General features: G+C 48.8%; 1 protein-coding gene across 1 annotated transcript; it reads right to left on the bottom strand.

The window, feature by feature from the left end:
• Nucleotides 1-1,965: 1,965 nt before the first annotated feature.
• Nucleotides 1,966-15,516, bottom strand: LOC130385571 (sterol 26-hydroxylase, mitochondrial). The gene is made up of 9 exons (XM_056594143.1): nt 15,281-15,516; nt 14,432-14,622; nt 14,091-14,287; nt 6,656-6,853; nt 5,961-6,130; nt 5,335-5,501; nt 5,134-5,215; nt 4,658-4,870; nt 1,966-2,145 (listed from the first exon to the last, which is right to left on the bottom strand). Exons 1-9 carry the CDS (start codon nt 15,512-15,514, stop codon nt 2,029-2,031), a joined length of 1,569 nt encoding a protein of 522 aa, XP_056450118.1. The 5' UTR covers nt 15,515-15,516; the 3' UTR covers nt 1,966-2,028.
• Between the last annotated feature and the right edge of the window lie 3,432 nt (nt 15,517-18,948).

Below are 18,948 nucleotides of genomic sequence, written 5' to 3'. Positions count from 1 at the left end.
ACACACACACACACACACACACAGTATAACCACCCAGGCACCTATATCCTCACAATCACAAACCATGTCAGCAATTGTCAAAAACGTGACGGATTAACATCACGAAGCTTGAGTCACGTAACCTTTTTCATTTTAGAAGTTCAACATCTTTACATTACAACACTGTTTCTAATCACCTCCAGGAAAGAAAAGAAAAATAGAGTCTATGTACACAGGACACCAATTGACCAGGAGGTGATTTCAATTAAGAGTGCTCAGACAATAAAGACATAACAATTAAAATATTGCATGTTGGGATTAGATTTGTTACAGAGTCCTGAATATTCGTGATAGTGAGTCGTGATCCAACCCGCCGCAAACGACCACGCAACCCGCAATATCCACCTGTCGTGTTTCCACGCGTTAAAACGTCCCTCTGGTGCCCCCTTCAGGCCCAGGGAAGGAAGCGCATGGGAAGCGCACAATGCTTAGGAAAGGTGCCTCGATGCATCCTTTAACCCTTCTTTAGCATAGGTTACTCCTGAGCAACCTTTACGAAAGGAAAGGAGATAGTGGTATCCCATAATCCTTTACGGGCGGCAATATTTATAGCAACAGGCCACCAAGGGAGTTTACCTACACTACGCAAAGACGCATGAGAGACGCGGTAAAGAAGAAGAGAAGACAAGAAAATAAAATGTATAATAATGGAAAGTACCAATTCCATAAACATTACTATTTGAATCGAAATGAATTCATATATTGCTGCTTAGTAAGTGTAACCGGTTAGTTTCTGGCGTTGTCTGTGTTGTGTTTGGATGAAGAGGCCCAGGCCAGGATATCTTATGAGGCGATCTCCGTTTATTCTGACAAAGGTGTAAATAACAACAACAACCTCCGTTCAACTGTTATTAACGTGAGCCCCTCTTCCAAGGAGTACAACATCAAAAGGGGATAGGCAAAAACGTGAAGCACTTTCATAGGGGGGACCCCACGAAAGTGGACGTCGAAGTACAGAAACTGAGTCTCAAACGTTCCACATATTGACTCAGGAGGCCGGACAGTTTATAACTATTAAAACAGATTTTGTGTAATTATACTACATATTACTGTTGTATATTAGACTCTGTTACACATATTACTGCTGTATAATTGACTCTGTTACATAAGCACATAATATACACCATAAGAAAAAAAAATGCAGATTTCACATTAAGACAAACTACTGGGGGCAGTTCATTTCAACATCAACATAAATTGAGCCTCTTTTTTTTCACACGTGAATTGGGATTCGAGTGGCCTAAAATATTCCAGTTTTCCAAGTACGACCTAAGTAATTCTAACTGTTGGCGACAACCTTGTAAAATTGTAGTTTCAAGCTAGAGACGCTATAGAGGTCGGCAACACTCGCCGTCACGCAATGTTAGGAAAAGTGGAGTCAAATTCATTTTAAACAGTGCCGTCTTTTCCTGTGTTCAAAAGTAAGCGCCTTTTCATCTCTCCTTGACCCGATGACGTTTTCCACAAAGGTAAAGGAAAGGAGGCATACCGGTTAGGTGATACATTCACGTAAAATGTCTATATAGTGGGGGATTATTAATATATATATATTTCTTTATTTTTGTGTATGCGTGTATATAAATTTACCTTTTATTTATTTTTTAATTTAATTTAAGTAATTACTTATTTTTTATCCTTATTATGAAGGTGCAAGTGGGTCACTGGCCCCGTCCCCTCAGTAGCAGGTCTCTGCCCCCGCCCCCTCAGGCTGGCAGTAGAAGGAGCAGGTCTCTGGCCCCGCCCCCTCAGTCTGGCAGTAGAAGGAGCAGGTCTCTGGCCCCGCCCCCTCAGGCTGGCAGTAGAAGGAGCAGGTCTCTGGCCCCGCCCCCTCAGGCTGGCGGTAGAAGGAGCAGGTCTCTGGCCCCGCCCCCTCAGGCCGGAGGATGAAGTGAGGGTCTTCGGCCCCCGCCCCCTTCCTCCCCCGTCCACCTCAGGCCCGAGGGATGAATCACAGGACTCTGGCTCCGCCCCCCTCGGGCCCCTCCCCCCTCAGGCCCGGGGGATGAAGCGCAGATTGATGGGTTTTCCGGGTATCATGAGTGTCCGGGTCTTGGCCTCCACGACCTCTTCTGGGTCCTGGGGCAGGACCTGGTAGTGTTGCATGATCTGTAGCCAGAGGGGAGGAGTTAGAGGACATGGGGGAGGAGTTAGGGGAAATGGGGAGGGGTTAGAGGACATGGGGAGGAGTTAGAGGACATTGGGGAGGAGTTAAAGGACATTGGGGAGGAGTTAGAGGACATTGGGGAGTTAGGGGACATTGGGGAGGAGTTAGAGGACATTGGGGAGGAGTTATATGACGTGGAGGAGAAGTTAGGGGACATGGGGGAGGAGTTAGAGACAATGGAGGAGGAGTTAGAGGACATGGAGGAGGGGTTAGAGGACATGGGGAGGAGTTAGAGGACATTGAGGAGGAGTTAGAGGACATGGAGGAGGGGTTAGAGGACATGGAGGAGGAGTTAGAGGACATGGGGAGGAGTTAGAGGACATGGGGAGGAGTTAGGGGACATGGGGAGGAGTTAGAGGACATGGGGAGGAGTTAGAGGACATGGGGAGGAGTTATAGGACATGGGGGGGAGTTATAGGACATGGGGAGGAGTTAGGGGACATGGGGAGGAGTTAGGGGACATGGGGAGGAGTGAGAGGACATGGGGAGGAGTGAGAGGACATGGGGAGGAGTTAGGGGACATGGGGGAGGAGTTAGGGGACATGGGGAGGGACTTACTCACAGGTAGGTCTGTAGGTGAACTTTAACATCGTAGGAATATTATAATTATATAGAATAGTTATTATATAATTAAATATTTACACAGTGGCCCTCATTTATCAAACAAGCGTACGACAGAAAACGTGCGTAAAATGGACGTACGCTCATTTCAACGTTGAGCTTGGCATTTATCAATTTGAACGTGAGCGCAGGCTGCGATGAAATCTCACGTCAGGTCTGAGCTCGTGTACGCAAGTTTTTTTGGCGCAACATACGGGTATTTCAATGATGAATAGTGCAGCACAAGTAGCCCAGCTACTTGTGGCCCAGCCGTTCAAACAATTACAATCAAGTCAGGCCTAATTAAAAACAGTATTGCTATGAAAATAATTAGAATGTGACAGGTGAAATGTTTATTCAGCTGTCTATATTAACAGGAGCTTTGCCAAATAGGTGGTCGTGTCTCAGCGATGGCAGATCTGGCTCTGTTAAGGACCTCAACGCACAGACGAGAGTTTTTCGAGACCGCGCCGATTTTTTTAAGGAGGGCGATGAATGGCTCTTTAGTCGTTTTCGTCTCCCAAGGCATCTCCTGATGGAGCTATGCAATGCTTTGGAGCCACAGTTAAGGCGAGAAACTAGGCGATCAAACGCAATACCTGTGCAGGTTTGCTCTACCTTGGGATTTTTGGCCACCGGGATCTTGCAGCGGGAGATCGGGGACAGGTCTGCTATTTCCCAGCCAAGTATTAGCCGAACCATGCCAGCAGTTTTGGCAGCTATAATGTCCCTCTCCGAACGTTATATTAAATTCCCATCTAATAACGATCAGCAAACTGGAATCAAACGGGATTTTTATGCTATTGCTAGGTTTCCAAATGTGATTGGTGCGGTTGATTGTACCCATGTGCGTATGAACCATCTATTAATGATTACGCGTACATCAACCGCAAAAGCTACCATTCAGTTAATGTTCCGATTATTTGCGATGCCAGAATGTCAATCCTGAACATGGTAGCCCGATGGCCTGGGGGCACGCATTCTTTTATTTTCCAAAATAGCAACGTTGGGCATCGTCTACATCAGGGCGCACTACATTGTCCGAGTCATCTCGGTGAGTTACGCTGCAGTCACACTGCACCGGCCTCCTCCCGTTTCTTGCTTGGCCGGCTTCACAGCCGCAACACGTTTTTTGGTGCTGAACTTCATGTCGGACCATTTTTTCTTCACCTTATTCGGAATTAAATAACTTTAACGGAATGCAAACAATAGCATGTGAAATGTTTTAAGCTGGATACTAGAAGTTGTACATTTAATTTATTATTTAATTAATTTAATTAACAAACCTCTTCCGTAGCCCGACGAACATTGGAAACACTATTCACTGCAACAGTTATTTCCTTCCATATAGCATTCTTTTGCTGGCCTTTAATGCCAGCTTTTAGGCTACCAAATAAAACCAGACGGTTCGCATCCACCAGTGACCCGAGCGTCTCCATTTGGGTCTCGGAAAAATTCCTCCATTTTACCGTTGGACGTTTCTCCATGTCGTAAAAGTTAGGGGCGAGACTTCTGAAGACGTGCATTTATATGGGCGTGTTACGTTAATTACGATCGATCTCAGCCGCCGTATTTATCAACACCAAGATCCTTCGTACGCTGGGATTGGTGTGATACGAAGGTTTCGTAAATCTCACGTGGGTCCTATCGTAAGATGAATCATGCGTTCAGATTTGCGCTCATTTCTACGTTCGTTTGATAAATGAGGGCCAGTGAGAGGTCTGCTCTCTCTCTCTTCCCCCCCTTCCCCTCTCTCTCACCTCCCTCTATCTCCTCCTCAACATCTTTCTCTCTCCCCCCCCTCTCTCTCTCCCCCCCCTCTCTCTGTCTCTCTCTCTCCCCCCTCCTTCTCACCCTGAAGAGGGCGAGATACATCTCCAGCTGGGCGACCCTCTTGCCCACGCAACCTCGCACGCCCCTCCCGAAGGGGATTGAGCTGTAGGGGTGGTGGGGGAGGCGGCTCTCCCCCGCTCCCCCCCGGAGCCAGCGCTCGGGGAGGAAGCTCTCGCTTGCCCTAAACTGGGCCTCATCCCGACCCGTCACGTAGTGGCAGAGGTGGAACTGGGTCTGGAAGAGAGACAGAGAGAGAGACAGAGAGAGAGGGGGGGGAGGAGAGAGAGAGAGAGAGAGACGGAGAGAGAGACCGAGACAGAGACAGAGAGAGAGAGGGGGGGGGGGGGAGAGAGAGTGATAGAGATAGCGAGAGACAGAGACAGGGAGAGAGAGAGAAAGCATAGAGAGCACAGAGTCAAATGGTGTGTTGCTTTGATGTTCTGTGTGTGAGTGTGAGTGTGTTTGTGTGTGTGTGTGTGTGTGTGTGTGTGTCTCACCCCCCTGGGGAAGCAGTAATCCTCCAGGTAGACCTCGTTCTCTAACACCAGGCGACCGTTACCGGGAACCACCGGGTACAGGCTAGAGGAGGAAGAGGAAGAGGAAGAGAGAGAGAGGGGAGATGAGTTTTATATTCATATCGTCCACGGATTGGTCAGTCAGTCAGTCAGTCAGACAGACAGCCAGCCCCCCGGCCTCACCGCAGCGTCTCCTTGACGACGGCCTTGAGATAGGGCAGCCTGGTCAGGTGGTCGGCCGTGGGCTCCTGGAGGTCCGGACACTCGGAGAGCGCCTCCTGGTGGAGGAGGTGCTGGGCCCGGGGGTCCCGGGACAGGTGGTACAGCGCCCAGCACAGGGTGTTTGAGGTCTGGGGGGGGGGGGGGGGGGAGACAAACAGGGTGTAGGAGGAGCCGTGGATACAAACAGCAGCCTTCAGGTTACCAGCCGACCCGCTCTACCTCCGGAGCTAGGCCACGCCCCCTCACCATGGCCCCGCTCCCTCACCGTGGCCACCCCCCTAGGAGTAGCTTGGTGACGGTGGTGTAGACCCCGCCCCCTCTCCGTGGCCCCGCCTCCTTAACATGGCCCCGCCCCCTCACCATGGCCACCCCCCCAGCAGCAGCTCACTGAGGGGGGGATAGACCCCCCGCCCCACTCACGTGGCCCCGCCCCCTCACTCAGTGGGCCCGCCCCCCCTCACTCAGTGGGCCCGCCCCCCCAGCAGTAGCTCGGTGATGGTGGTGTAGACCCCCCGCCCCCCTCACGTGGCCCCGCCCCCACGCCGTGGCCCCGCCCCCTCACTCAGTGGCCCCGCCCCCCCCCTCACAGTGTCAACGCCCCCCAGCAGTAGCTCGGTGACGGTGGTGTAGACCTCATCTCGGGGGAGGGTCTTGGAGGTCAGCAGGGCGGTCAGGAGCCCCGCTCCCTCCGGCGCCGGCGCACCTCGCCGCGAGCGCTCCTCCAGCACCAGCAGCCTCCTTTCAATCAGACCGTCGGCTGGGGAGGGGTGCGACCAACACAGGAAGTTAGAGAACACATACCTGGTGTCCTGTTAGAACTACAAGGGGCGGAGCTACACCTGGCCTTTGTCACGTCTAAGGTCCTGTTAACGAGTAGAGGGCCCCTGAATGTTAACGAGTAGAGGGCCCCTGACTGAGAACGAGTTAAGAGCCCCTGACTGTTAACGAGTTAAGGGCCCCTGACTGTTCACAAGTTAAGGGCCCCTGACTGTGAACGAGTTAAGGGCCCCTGACTGTTAACGAGTAGAGGGCCCCTGACTGTTAACGAGTAGAGGGCCCCTGACTGTTAACGAGTTAAGGGCCCCTGACTGTGAACGAGTTGAGGGCCCCTGACTGTGAACGAGTTGAGGGCCCCTGACTGACCTATTGTATATTATCTGGGTGATGTCGTCCCAGGCCCGTATGATGGACCCCTGGTAAATGAGTTTGGGCCCCTGGTTAACGAGTTTGGGCCCCTGGTTAACGAGTTGATGCCCCTGGTCAACGAGTTGTTGCCCCTGACCTATCTGGGTGATGTCGTCCCAGGCCCGTACGAAGCGGCCCCAGTAGGGCAGGAGGCCCCTGGTCCAGCGCGGGAGCAGCAGGACGGGCTCCGAGAGCCTCCACATGGCGTTGAGGGCCGCGATGAACCGCAGGGTCTCCTCAGGGACCCGGTCCTGGAGGCAGCCCAGACGGGCCTCGAACACCACCGCCGCCACGCCTGGGGGGGGGGGGCCTGGTTAGACCAGCACTAGCAACCATAGCCTAGCATTAGCGTTGTACTATATGTACTTAACCAGCATTAAGATTAATGTCATTAAAGTCATAACGCATCATTGATATAAGGCTAACGATCAATATATCAACATCAATTAACATCATTCATATCAATTATGCTGGGAGGCAAACAATATTGATATATGGTGTTCCATAATAGAGGGTCCGTACTAGAACAATAGGCTAGTATGAGAATTATTATATATATATATAAGTATATAAGTAATGTGTGTGTATGTATATATATATATATATATATATATATACATAAATATATAGCTAGCCCTGCATTAAAGTACAATTAAATCTGTATCCTCATAGCATTATATGACTTACCCTGCGTTCACACCAAAAGATGCATTTGCTGCCCGAACGCGTTGACGCCTGAGTTTTGCGGCGCGTCAAATCAAGTTTTGCGGCGCGTCAACTTTTGACGCGCGTCAAAAGTTGAAATATTTCAACTCAAGCAGCATTTGACGCGCCGCAAAATACGTGAACGCGCCCTTCGCCCGTGCCCGGCAGCGGGCACGGGCATGCCGCGCCGCAAATCAGATTTTGACGCGCCGCAAATCAAGTTTTGCTGCCCGTTTTCTCGGCAGCAAATGCTGCGGCAGCAAAGCGTCTACATTCACTTTGAATGGGATCACGACGCGCGTCAACTTTTTGCATCTTTTGGTGTGAACGCAGGGTTAGGCAATTGCTGGTATGCTACGAGGTTAATGACATTCCAATCAAAACATGATACAGAATTAAGTTACGTATGATAATATTATAACTGTAGTAGGGGGCCTTCATCAGTGGACTGGGGGCCATCAACACAAAACCCCCAGTAACAATGGGGCTGTCACGTTAAAATTGTACCGGGGGAGAAAATTGTACCGGCCTACGTAATCGTTTGTTTACATCCTGACAACCTGCCCGGCAACAGACGACGCGATGCAGAAAACATGTTTCCAAACGACGAAATAACATAATACAGATAGCGGATCGCTATCTGTATTATGATAGATAGCGATAACACTTGTTTTTACTTTATATTTGTATTGTATTTAATTGTTGAATCGAAACAATAAAAAAAATTGCCCGCGAAACGGGCGATCGCGTCAAATGACAAATGTTTTGCCCGCGAAACGGGCGATCGCGTCAAACGACGCAGGAAGGTTCTTGAAACATAATACAGATAACGGATCGCTAGATAACACATGTTTTTACTTTATATTTGTATGCTATTGAATTGTTTAACTTGTTTGTCTTGTCACGCTCAATGAAGGAGTGCAATGAACGAGCATGACAGTTCGCGAATGTTCAAGAACCTTCCTACGTCATTTGACGCGTCATTTGACGCGATCGCCCGTTTCGCGGGCAAAACATTTGTCATTTGACGCGATCGCCCGTTTCGCGGGCAACTTTTTTTATTGTTTCGATTAAACAATTAAATACAATACAAATATAAAGTAAAAACAAGTGTTATCGCTATCTATCATAATACAGATAGCGATCCGCTATCTGTATTATGTTATTTCGTCGTTTGGAAACATGTTTTCTGCATCGCGTCGTCTGTTGCTTGGCAGGTTGTCAGGATGTAAACAAACAATGACGTAGGCCGGTACAATTTTCACCCCTGGTACAATTTTAACGTGACAGGGCCCTTCATCTAACCCCCCCCCCCCGGGACAACAACATGTTGTGTGGTCCCGACCTGGTCATGTTGTTGTAAGTCCCCTTAAGTCCTCTCAGATCCACTCTATTCCTCTCAAGTCCCCTCAATCCACAAGCGCCAAAAACTCACTCTCTGCCTTTTCTCAGTCAAGAAGGCACCACATTAGGCATTTATGTTACTATTCGACTGCATATATGACCCACTTTCAATACAGATTCATGTCTCCACTGGTGAAATCCTCCTTTAAGGGCTCTTAAACACATCCGTAACCCCCTTAGTCTCCTCACATTACCCCTGTCCTGGCCTCTCTTCACTGGCTTCCTGTGGCTTATATAATTAAATTCAAAATCCTGTTGTTTACTTTTAAATCTCTACATGGGCTGGCACCTAAATATATGTCAGAGCTGGTCTGCATCCATAAATTCGGTCTGGATGTACAGAGGTGCAGACAAAAAACAAAGTCTGAGACTGAGAACTGCCCAGTCTATCGACCAGTTCAAAAAGCAACTAAAGACTCACTTTTTTTCATTGGCGTTTAACACAGATTAAGATTGTATTCATTCATATCATTGTTGTTGCTAATATGCAATTTTAAGCCTTTTTGTTATTGTTTTGTTTTTACATTGTATTTGTGTACAGCACTTTGGTGTATTTGTGTACAGCACTTTGGTGTATTTGTGTACAGCACTTTGGTCAACTAACATCTCCGCAGTGGCAAAGCCCCAGGGATTGATGAGATCCAGCCAGAATTGCTAAAGGCTCTGGGTGTTGAGGGGCTGTCATGGTTGACACGCCTATTCAACATCGCGTGGGAGTCGGGTACAGTGCCAAAGGAGTGGCAAACCGGGGTGGTGGTTCCCCTATTCAAAAAGGGGGACCAGAGAGTGTGTGCCAATTACCGGGGTATCACACTTCTGAGCCTCCCTGGTAAAGTCTACTCCAAGGTGCTGGAAAGGAGGGTTCGGCCGATCGTCGAACCTCAGATTGAAGAGGAACAATGCGGTTTTCGCCCCGGACGTGGAACTACGGACCAGCTCTTCACTCTCGCAAGGATCCTGGAGGGGGCCTGGGAGTATGCCCATCCGGTCTACATGTGTTTTGTGGATCTGGAGAAGGCGTATGACCGGGTCCCCCGGGAGAAACTGTGGGAGGTGCTGCGGGAGTATGGGGGTCTATCCTCAGGGCCATCCAATCTCTGTACTCCCAAAGCGAGAGGTGTGTTCGCGTCCTCGGTCAGTTTTCGTTCTCAGTGGGTGCTGGTCTCCGCCAGGGCTGCGCCTTGTCACCAATCCGGTTTGTGATATACATGGACAGGATATCGAGGCGTAGTCGTGTTGGGGAGGGGTTGCAGTTCGGTGGTCTGAGGATCTCGTCACTGCTTTTTGCAGATGATGTGGTCCTCATTGGATCATCGGCCTGTGACCTTCAGCACTCACTGGATCGGCTGGCGGCCGAGTGTGAAGCGGCTGGGATGAGGATCAGCACCGCTAAATCTGAGGCCATGACTCTAAGCAGGAAACCGGTGGATTGCTTACTCCGGGTAGGAAATGAGTCCTTAGCCCAAGTGAAGGAGTTCAAGTACCTCGGGGTCTTGTTTGCGAGGGTCTTGGAGCGTGAGATTGGCCGGAGAATCGGAGCAGCGGGGGCGGTATTGCATTTGCTTTACCGCACCGTTGTAACGAAAAGAGAGCTGAGCCGCAAGGCAAAGCTCTCGACCTACCGGTCGATCTTCGTTCCAATCCTCACCTATGGTCATGAGGGTTGGGTGATGACCGAAAGGACAAGATCGCGGGTGCAAGCGGCCGAGATGAGTTTTCTCAGAAGGGTGGCTGGCGTCTCCCTTAGGGATAGGGTGAGAAGCTCAGCCATCCGTGAGGAACTCTGATTAGAGCCGCTGCTCCTTTACTTAGAAAGGAGTCAGCTGAGGTGGTTCGGGCATCTGGTAAGGATGCCCACTGGGCGCCTTCCTTGGGAGGTGTTTCAGGCACGTCCAGTGGGGAGGAGACCTCGGGGAAGACCCAGGACTAGATGGAGAGATTATATCTCAACACTGGCCTGGGAACGCCTCGGGATCCCCCCGTCAGAGCTGGTCAATGTGGCCCGGGAAAGGGAAGTCTGGGGCCCCCTGCTTGAGCTGCTCCCCCCGCGACCCGACCCCGGATAAGCGGACGAAGATGAGATGAGATGAGACTTTGGTCAACTACTGTTGTTTTAAAATGTGCTATATAAATAAACTTGACTTGACTTAAAGGGGAACTATGCAACTTTGGCCAGTTCTTCGCTGTTTTCTTGGTTTGCGCACGCGTTGAGCTCCCCCTACAGCGTCGGAGGAGATATTTTACAACACTGTCGTAACAACTCGTTGACAACCCCTCTCCATCCACTTCTACCCATGTGCATTTATTTTCAAAGATACCGGCGAATGCGTGGAGCGTGGAGGTAGATGTTCATAAAGAGTAGACAATGTTATACATTTTGAAAGGGTGTATGTGTTACAATAAACCCATCCTTTTTTATAGTTGACGGGGAGATGTTATATCCTACATTAGAATTGTTTTATCTTTGGTTGTTGAACAGAACGATCAGTGTAAGAGTGTTGGCCAACATAATACGTAACGATAGCATGAAAAATTTGCAGAGCAATCGTACATTTATGTATCTGCTTAAGTACGTCACTTGTGTACGGAATTACAGGGAAATGGATTCAGAGGTCGAGAGGGTATGCTGTCTCCAGTCCCAGCAGGAGAGTTGTCATAGGCAGATGCTGTGTCTGGAAGATTAGGGACACATTTATGTTTACGTGTAAATGCTTGCAAATAAACATTGTAAATGAATATTATTGTATATGGTTTTAAAATGTGTCAATTTTTTTAAACAACAGATGTTTGCACCACCTTTTTTTCATTTGTCCCATAATACACACTTTGGTAAGAAAAATATTTATTTTGGATATTGAAAGAAATGCAAGTGACAGTTCTTCATGGTTTGTTTTTTGCCTTACGGCTATTAGCATCTTCTTGAGGGTTCTCTGGATTTCCTCATGACACTTGTACCCGCACAAGTTTGGATGTGGGTGGTGGCTGTACCGGGGCAGGCAGGCCGAGCCGTCTTGGGTCATCAAGCCTCATGCCGCACAACAATGCTGTTTCCCAACGCTTGTAACTAAGAAAAAATACAACGCAATCTTTTTACAAACATGTTTACAAGCGGGGAACTACACCAAATGTATAACATGGCTAAAGCTATAATGGAGGTTCACGTATCCTAACCATGAGTGCAGATGGCACTAGGGATGGGGTGACCCCCTCAGATTCAGTGACCCCCACACTGTCCCTACATAAGGCGACAAACATCGCCGGAAAAACTGAGGATTAATGTTCCATTAGTTAGACTAATATACATGCAGCGCATGTGCTACGACTAAAGGTCGGATTAATCTCACCAGCCAGACATAGAATTCATGCTATCTTCTACTCACGTAAACAGTAGTTAGTTACATGTTTTGTTGTACGTCTGTGAGACTGGGAAGCGCTGGGAGCACTCAAATTTGGGGTTACGTTGTTTCGAGCTCCAAGTTCCGACTTTCAGTGTAAATTGAACACACCATAAGGCACGACTCTCACTCCCCAGGGGCCTAAAGAGGAACTGTTAGCTGCGCCTGACCCTGTTGCGGTGATCATTGTCTACTCTGACAGAGCGGGTGCTTCAATGAAGTAACATAAATAAGAAGCAAAAAACAATCAGAGCGTTTTTTCAAAAAACAAACAATGACTTTCCCAGATGTGGCAGCTGATCATTTTGTAATGTTGAGTAGCTAGTGACATTATTAAACGGCATTTACTCTTACCTGAAGTAGGCCAAATGTAAAATAAAATAGGTGAATAGCTTTAATGTTTTTTCATTTTTACGTATAATCTTATTTTAACTAGAAAATTCCTAAAGAAATTTTGAGTGTGCCTGGCTCTGGCCCTATTAATACCATGTCATTCTCTTTAGATAGCTACCTAGCGCTAGCATATTAATACCTTTTCATTCTCTGTAGCTAGCTAGAGATTGTTGATGGTGGTGCCCATATCATCTGCTGAGGCAGTGCGCAGTTTTAGTGGGTTACGCAGATTGAAGACATGGTTGCGATCAACCATGACGCAAAAAAGACTCAATGGCATTGCTGTGTGCCATATTCACCAAGAGAGGCTTGACAGACTAAACAGACATGAAATTGCCCAGAGGTATGCTCAGGGTAATGAAAGGAGGAGAGATGTTTTTGGGTCCTTCAATGAGTCTGCTTAGACAGTCAATTTGTTTGGCTTTTTTTTCATTGATGTAAATATGTTGTGGTTTACACTTCTGAGTGTATATACAAATGTTTAAATAAAACATATTTTGCATAAGGCATGACGTTTTTGTGGGTGATTGGCATTCCAGACAAACAACAGTTCCACAATATATGGCTAGTGTTGTAGGCAAGTACGCCTTTGTTTAACAATGTTGACTAATGGCTTTTTAGTGCAAACCATGGGCCCATAGGCTATTACGAAAGTAACTACTTGAGCGCTAGTTAAAGCCCAAATTACACAAAAATAACATATTGAGTTGAAATCATTTGCTGACAGCTTGGTCCCCCCCAGTTCAAAAATCCCATTTCGCCCCTGATCGTAACAGTTCTGCTACCGACGAATATGTGCTAACTAGCAGCTCTCGTGCAGGGTACTGCATTATATGGCCAGCCGGACATATCAGATGATTTAGGCTTCACTCTTAGAAAAATCGGAGGCATTCGAATAGCGGTCTAGTGATCCAAATAAACAAGAACCTGGATTCGGGGATTCAGCCTGTATCTAGGGGACGAGACAGACGAACAGCAAAACAACCATGAAGACAAACGTGTTTGGTAGCGAGTACGTGAACACCCCAGCAAGCAAGCAAGCAAGCTAGAAACATACAGGGCTCCCAACAAAACGGTCGAGCTAACACATTTTTACAGAGACGATCAAAATTAAGAAGCCACAATACTAAGAGGACAAAGTTCACCCAAGGGTACTTACAGTTTCAAGAGCAACACGGCCATGGCAGGTCGGCATCCGATTTGCAGTCTTTTCTTTCTTTCAGTTCACGCTATTCCTAAGAAGGTCGCCCAACGTTTACTCGTGTCTGGCCTCTCTGTCGGTCAGTCTCCCTTTTCTCTTCTTCTGTTTCTCCGACATTGGGTTTCTCTGTCTCTTTTTAGTCGGCTGATCCATGATGAATTTAACAATCCCTTTGCTACTTGTGTTTATATCGAGCCGGTTCCGTGTTTATGGGTCTGTAGTGCCGTAAAGCAATTCGGTGTTTCGCGAGAGTGGGCGGCGGGTCGCCGGCAGGAACTTGCATATTCCCTTTTTCCACCAAGTTGCGCTAGGGGATCGAAACAGCGACAAATCGACCCATAAAGTGTAAAAGAACCATCACAATGACTCTTAACCTGTTATATTAAGGTCAATTAGGCCAAAAAATTGCATAGTTCCCCTTTAAGGGCCCTTACTCTCGAAGCCAAACTTGTACAGCTCCTCTTGCATGTTGGCCACGCCCCCATCGGGGCGTTGGAGGCGGAGCCTCTCCAGACGGGCCAGCAGATCTACCACCACCTGGCGGAGGGCGGGGGCGTGGCCTAACGCCGCCGCCGGCCGGAGCAGCAAGGGGTCCAGAGCACGTCGGAGGCGGAGCCACGAGTCACCGGTACTGGGGGGGGGGGAAGAGAGGCAGACAGACAGACAGAGAGAGAGAGACAGAGACAGAGACAGAGACAGTGAGTGAGAGCCTGCAACCCCAGGCCTCCCGCTACTCCCTCCAGTGGCTGTCTGTCTGTCTGGCCCCGCCCCCTACCTGACGTGCAGCCCCAGGCCCCGCCCCCTGGCCTCCCGGTACTCCCTCCAGTGGCTGAGCTCCACCCGGACCGGCTGCGCCCCCTCCTGGTCCAGGAGCCTGAGGACCAGCTCGGGGGACGCCACGTTGACCAGGTCCAGGGGCCCGAAGCGGGACCGCCACAGGGGCCCGAAGCGGCCCCGGAATTCAGTCTGAGGGCGAGAGAGAGAGACAGAGACAGAGACAGAGACAGGGACAGGGAGATGGAGAGAGACAGAGACAGAGACAGGGAGAGGGAGAGGGAGAGAGACAGAGACAGAGACAGAGACAGACTCTAAATTAGGACCACCTAGTAGCAGGAACCGCTGATTGACCCCAAATTAATAAGAACATCTGTTGAATGTCCAACCACAAACTACGTCCCCACGGTGGTTCACTGTCGTATTATTATTGCCAGGTAAGGTATCGACAGGTTGTTACTGCACTACAATACACATACAACAACCTTATCCGAATACATTTCACTTTATATTTAACCTTTTATACAGGCTGTGTTATATGACGCAGCAACATTATTACGCCTCAATAATACGCAGAGGTTGAACATGAAGACTTTAAAGATTCACTCGCTCACTGCAGCTCTTGCAAGCCTACTGTTGACTACAGTACTTTTGCAAACTGCTTTGGCAGCATCTACACATCAATTCAGCTCTGCATAGGTTGCAGAGCTGAGCTGAACGTTCTGCTCCCTGCTGTCGTGCGCATGTGCAGAACCACTAGGTAGCAAAATCTAGGTAGCAAAATCTAGGCAGTGGTAGGTAAGCAGGCAGAAATTGGGAGAACGGTGGCACTAGGATAGGCAGACGGTACCTGCATGGCGTGGCTCTTGTCCGCGTAGCCCTTGACGAAAAGCAGGTAGGCAGTGTCCGCTGCGGTCGGTCCCGGGAGCTCGTCTATGGTCTTATACTTATGGGGGGCCGCGGTAGTCGTGGTGTGCAGGTGGATCCGTCTGGTGGACCGGGGTCCTTGGGGTCGGAGGAGTCCTGCCGGGTAAGGGGTCCAGGAGAGGACCAGAAGAGGGCTGCGCGTCACGGAGACGTTCATGGTGTCAGACTGACAGACTCCACGTCTGGTTTGTTGTGACTTTAGGCTTAACTCCGACTTTACGCGCCACCCCTTAAACCTAGAAGGAATGCGTCCGCGACTGGTTTGTTATTCCATGCAGACTACGCGCGCATACTTTACACGACGGCCATTAACTCCATGGAGCAGACTTTTGGCGACAAACCGGTTAACCCTTTAGGCGACACCCCTTAAAGCCTGGAAGCAGAATAGACGCGACAGCCCTTAACCCTAAAAGCAGACTTATAGGATTTTTCTAGTCAATCCACCCTGCAGAGAGCTGTTCTCCCGGAGAGCATTCCTTCGTGGTGATGTGGTGTTGTTGTGCAGAACAGGTCGGGTCACAGCATGCAGCTCTCCGGAGAACCGCCCACCAACAACAACACACTTCACACTCGCCCCGAGTCTTCTGAGTTCATCAGCGAGACACTGAGTGGGAAGACTCCATCAATTGGACACTAAAACACTTGAATTAATTTCGTTTTTCATTCCAAATTAATCACGGATCACCCTGAGATTAACCAAACCATCGACCCTATTCGAGATCGAGATGACCTTTGACTTCACATCGCCCCGCTCAAAAGAAAAACCTGAAAGCAGACATGAAATAAATATCCTTTATTTTATCATCATCTTAGCCGTGTTTATCTTAACTAACAACAGAACCGTTCCATCGTGCCCTAGGGGGCGTCGGAGAGAGCACCCCGCCCCCCGTTCCATGCAACACATCCCCATAAAATAAGAAACCAAATAAAAAAAATATATCTTAAAAAATTATGCGTACCACTGATATACACATCTGATATAAACAAGCGCTTTGATGGCCGGCGGCCATCAAAAGGATTATAAACATGGCTTCTTTACGATAGAGGCCAGAAGGGGTCGTTGGGGGGGGTAAAAGGTAGGCCTACGTTTTAAATCATTTACATTTATACATCTTATTTAATTTTTACCGCCTTAAGCGTCTGAACGCTAACCACTAACGCAGACAGTGTGTCGTCCAAGCGCGCGAGTGTGTGCGCACACACAGACACACACACACACACACACACGCACACACACACACACACACACACGCACACACTTTGTGTATCAGGTCCGGCTCCAGTCCGTTTCTAGTGGGGGGTAAAGTCGCCCTCTGCAGGCCAAACCAAAGCATTACATTCATCCGAAGAAATCATAACAGAATCGCCACCACAACAGCAAACATAAGTGCGTTTACATAAGAGCGTGCCAAAGAGTCGTTCATTTATTAATGTCAGTCCCTAAAAAAACTAAAATAAAAGATTCATTGGTCGACGTAGGAAGAGGTCCGCATAAACACATTTTCGGAATCTTACGTTTCAGGCTTGCAATGTTTACGTCGATAGCAATGGAAAACCGGGGGAATCCCGACCACAAGGTTGGGGGTTCAATCCCCCATGTACACTGCCTCACCCATGAGCAACCTCGTTCCAGAAGAAGATGTTGGGTGACGTTACTTCTGTTGGTATTTGCAGCGAGATCCCAAACAAACAGCCAGCTCGCCCCTCCCTTCCGTGTTTCGTGCATCCAGTATAAACTATCATGAACGCAGCGCAAAACCCCACCACACCCACCCCTTGTCGGTGATTGGTTGGAATACTTTATATTTAGGTTTTGAGTGGTTGGCAATACCATTTGTTTTTGTGTACGATCTCGGGGCATAGGCTGCCTACAGAGACACGTTTTTTTGACGGGGCGGGAAGCTAGCGGGCCGTGAGGAAAGATCAGACGAATGTGATCATTAATGTTTCGATTCTAGAATCACTGATACAACCCTTAAAGGTCAGGAGAAGTGTTTCCTAAGGGGTCGTTCATCTTCTATACGAATATTATCCTGATTAACAGTATCATTCAATACAGAAGTCATCCTTGATCTAACACCTTTTTCCTGTATGTATCCATTTTTGTCAAATCTGGCCCCCATTGCACTACTGCCCATCCCTGGAAGGAGGGGTCCCCTAGACTGTGTGCCCCGCCCGTTCTGGGGCCCTTTGAATTCACCCTGGAAGGAGGGGTCCCCTAGACTGTGTGCCCCACCCGTTCTGGGGCCCTTTGAATTCACCCTGGAAGGAGGGGACCTAGACTGTGTGCCCCGCCCGTTCTGGGGCCATTTAAATTCACCGTGCAGCAGGGGCTGGAGCGGAGCAATACACCTATTCCTGTTTCGCTACTTTTATGGGAGCCAATCACCAAGCTGGCTTTTTCCCCGAGCGCGGTATTGGGTGGTTTAACACAATAGGAAGCGACTGCAAGCAGCCAATCGCGTACAGGGTAGTTTGAACTAGGCCCGCTGATCCCGCCTCTTGTGCTAAAGGAAATGACAGCAGCCTCCCCAGTCCAACGTTCAATCTATGATGGAGCTTGGCATTGGCCATGCTAGGGGTCCCCTACCCTGCGCTCCGTATCGGGATTTCTTACCTGCTCATTAAGGGAGTTTTTCCTTGCCCCCTGGGGGGCTAGGGTTGGGGGGGGTCATAGACACACGGCCTGTTCAGCCCTTTGAGACTGTACCGGTGATTAAGGGCCGTACAAATAAAGTTGAATTAGAAGAGAGGCACTACGACAGGTCCGTGAGAAGCGTTTCTATTGGTTAGGAGGTTCACCCTGTACGTCAGTTTGAGCCAATAGGAGGCTGGTGGAATGGTCCATGTTGGGGAGCAGGGGGGGTTAAGATATGTTTATCACTTTGGGATAAAATGGGACACAAAACCTGCCCATAATATCGATACTATATTATCAATAGTACCAATACTACTATGCCCTTTAAATAAGCCTAAATCCAAATCTTTACATGAATTTTGACACAGTGTCTGTTTCGCAGACGTACAGGTTGCGTTCCAAAAACCCCAAAACCCCAAAAAAAAGTACTGCAATTATGATCACAACATAAAATGCATTTACAGCATGCTGAGTTAGCTCGTTAAGTCCAGGTTAGCCAGTTAAACTAGGTCGGGTTAGATCTGGATCAAACTGGTAACTGCACGACGACTGAACCGTTTATTCGGATTAGGGGCACCAATGTACCTTAAAGAAAATAAAACCTAAAATCAAAGAGGTAAGTATCGACTGTCGTCTGAGGGGGCGTACAAAAAGGCATACATTGTAGAAAGCGTACAAACCGATAAAACCAATTATTTAACACGACGTCGTACCGGCAGCCGAACTCAACGAAGAAGAACATTCCGACGAATATCAACGAGCAAGACGGTATCATACAGCCTGACGGTCGGCCAATCAACCGTAAGCACCAAACCCCTCTTCTGGGCTGGGCCAATGAGAACGCTCGGACGCTCTTTGACTCTGCCCGGCTAAGGGAAAGGTCCATCCCCAGAATGCACCTCTTCCTCCGTACACTGATCATGTTGTGACCATGAACAGGACGCTGTTCTCTG

Source organism: Gadus chalcogrammus, chromosome 7 (assembly GCF_026213295.1).
Source record: "Gadus chalcogrammus isolate NIFS_2021 chromosome 7, NIFS_Gcha_1.0, whole genome shotgun sequence".
Lineage (NCBI taxonomy): Eukaryota > Metazoa > Chordata > Actinopteri > Gadiformes > Gadidae > Gadus > Gadus chalcogrammus.
Note: the sequence above shows the minus strand (reverse complement) of the source record. Positions and strands in the feature narration are given on the sequence as shown.

Bases quoted from the DNA above. Each gene is read 5' to 3' on its own strand.
- LOC130385571 (XM_056594143.1), bottom strand. From the start codon at position 15,514: ATGAACGTCTCCGTGACGCGCAGCCCTCTTCTGGTCCTCTCCTGGACC. The intron at 14,623-15,280 runs GTACCGTCTGCC...TCTCGCCCTCAG, and splicing joins ACAAGAGCCACGCCATGCAG to ACTGAATTCCGGGGCCGCTT. The intron at 5,502-5,960 runs GTGAGGGGGGGG...CCCCCCCCCCAG, and splicing joins TGCTGGGGGGCGTTGACACT to ACCTCAAACACCCTGTGCTG.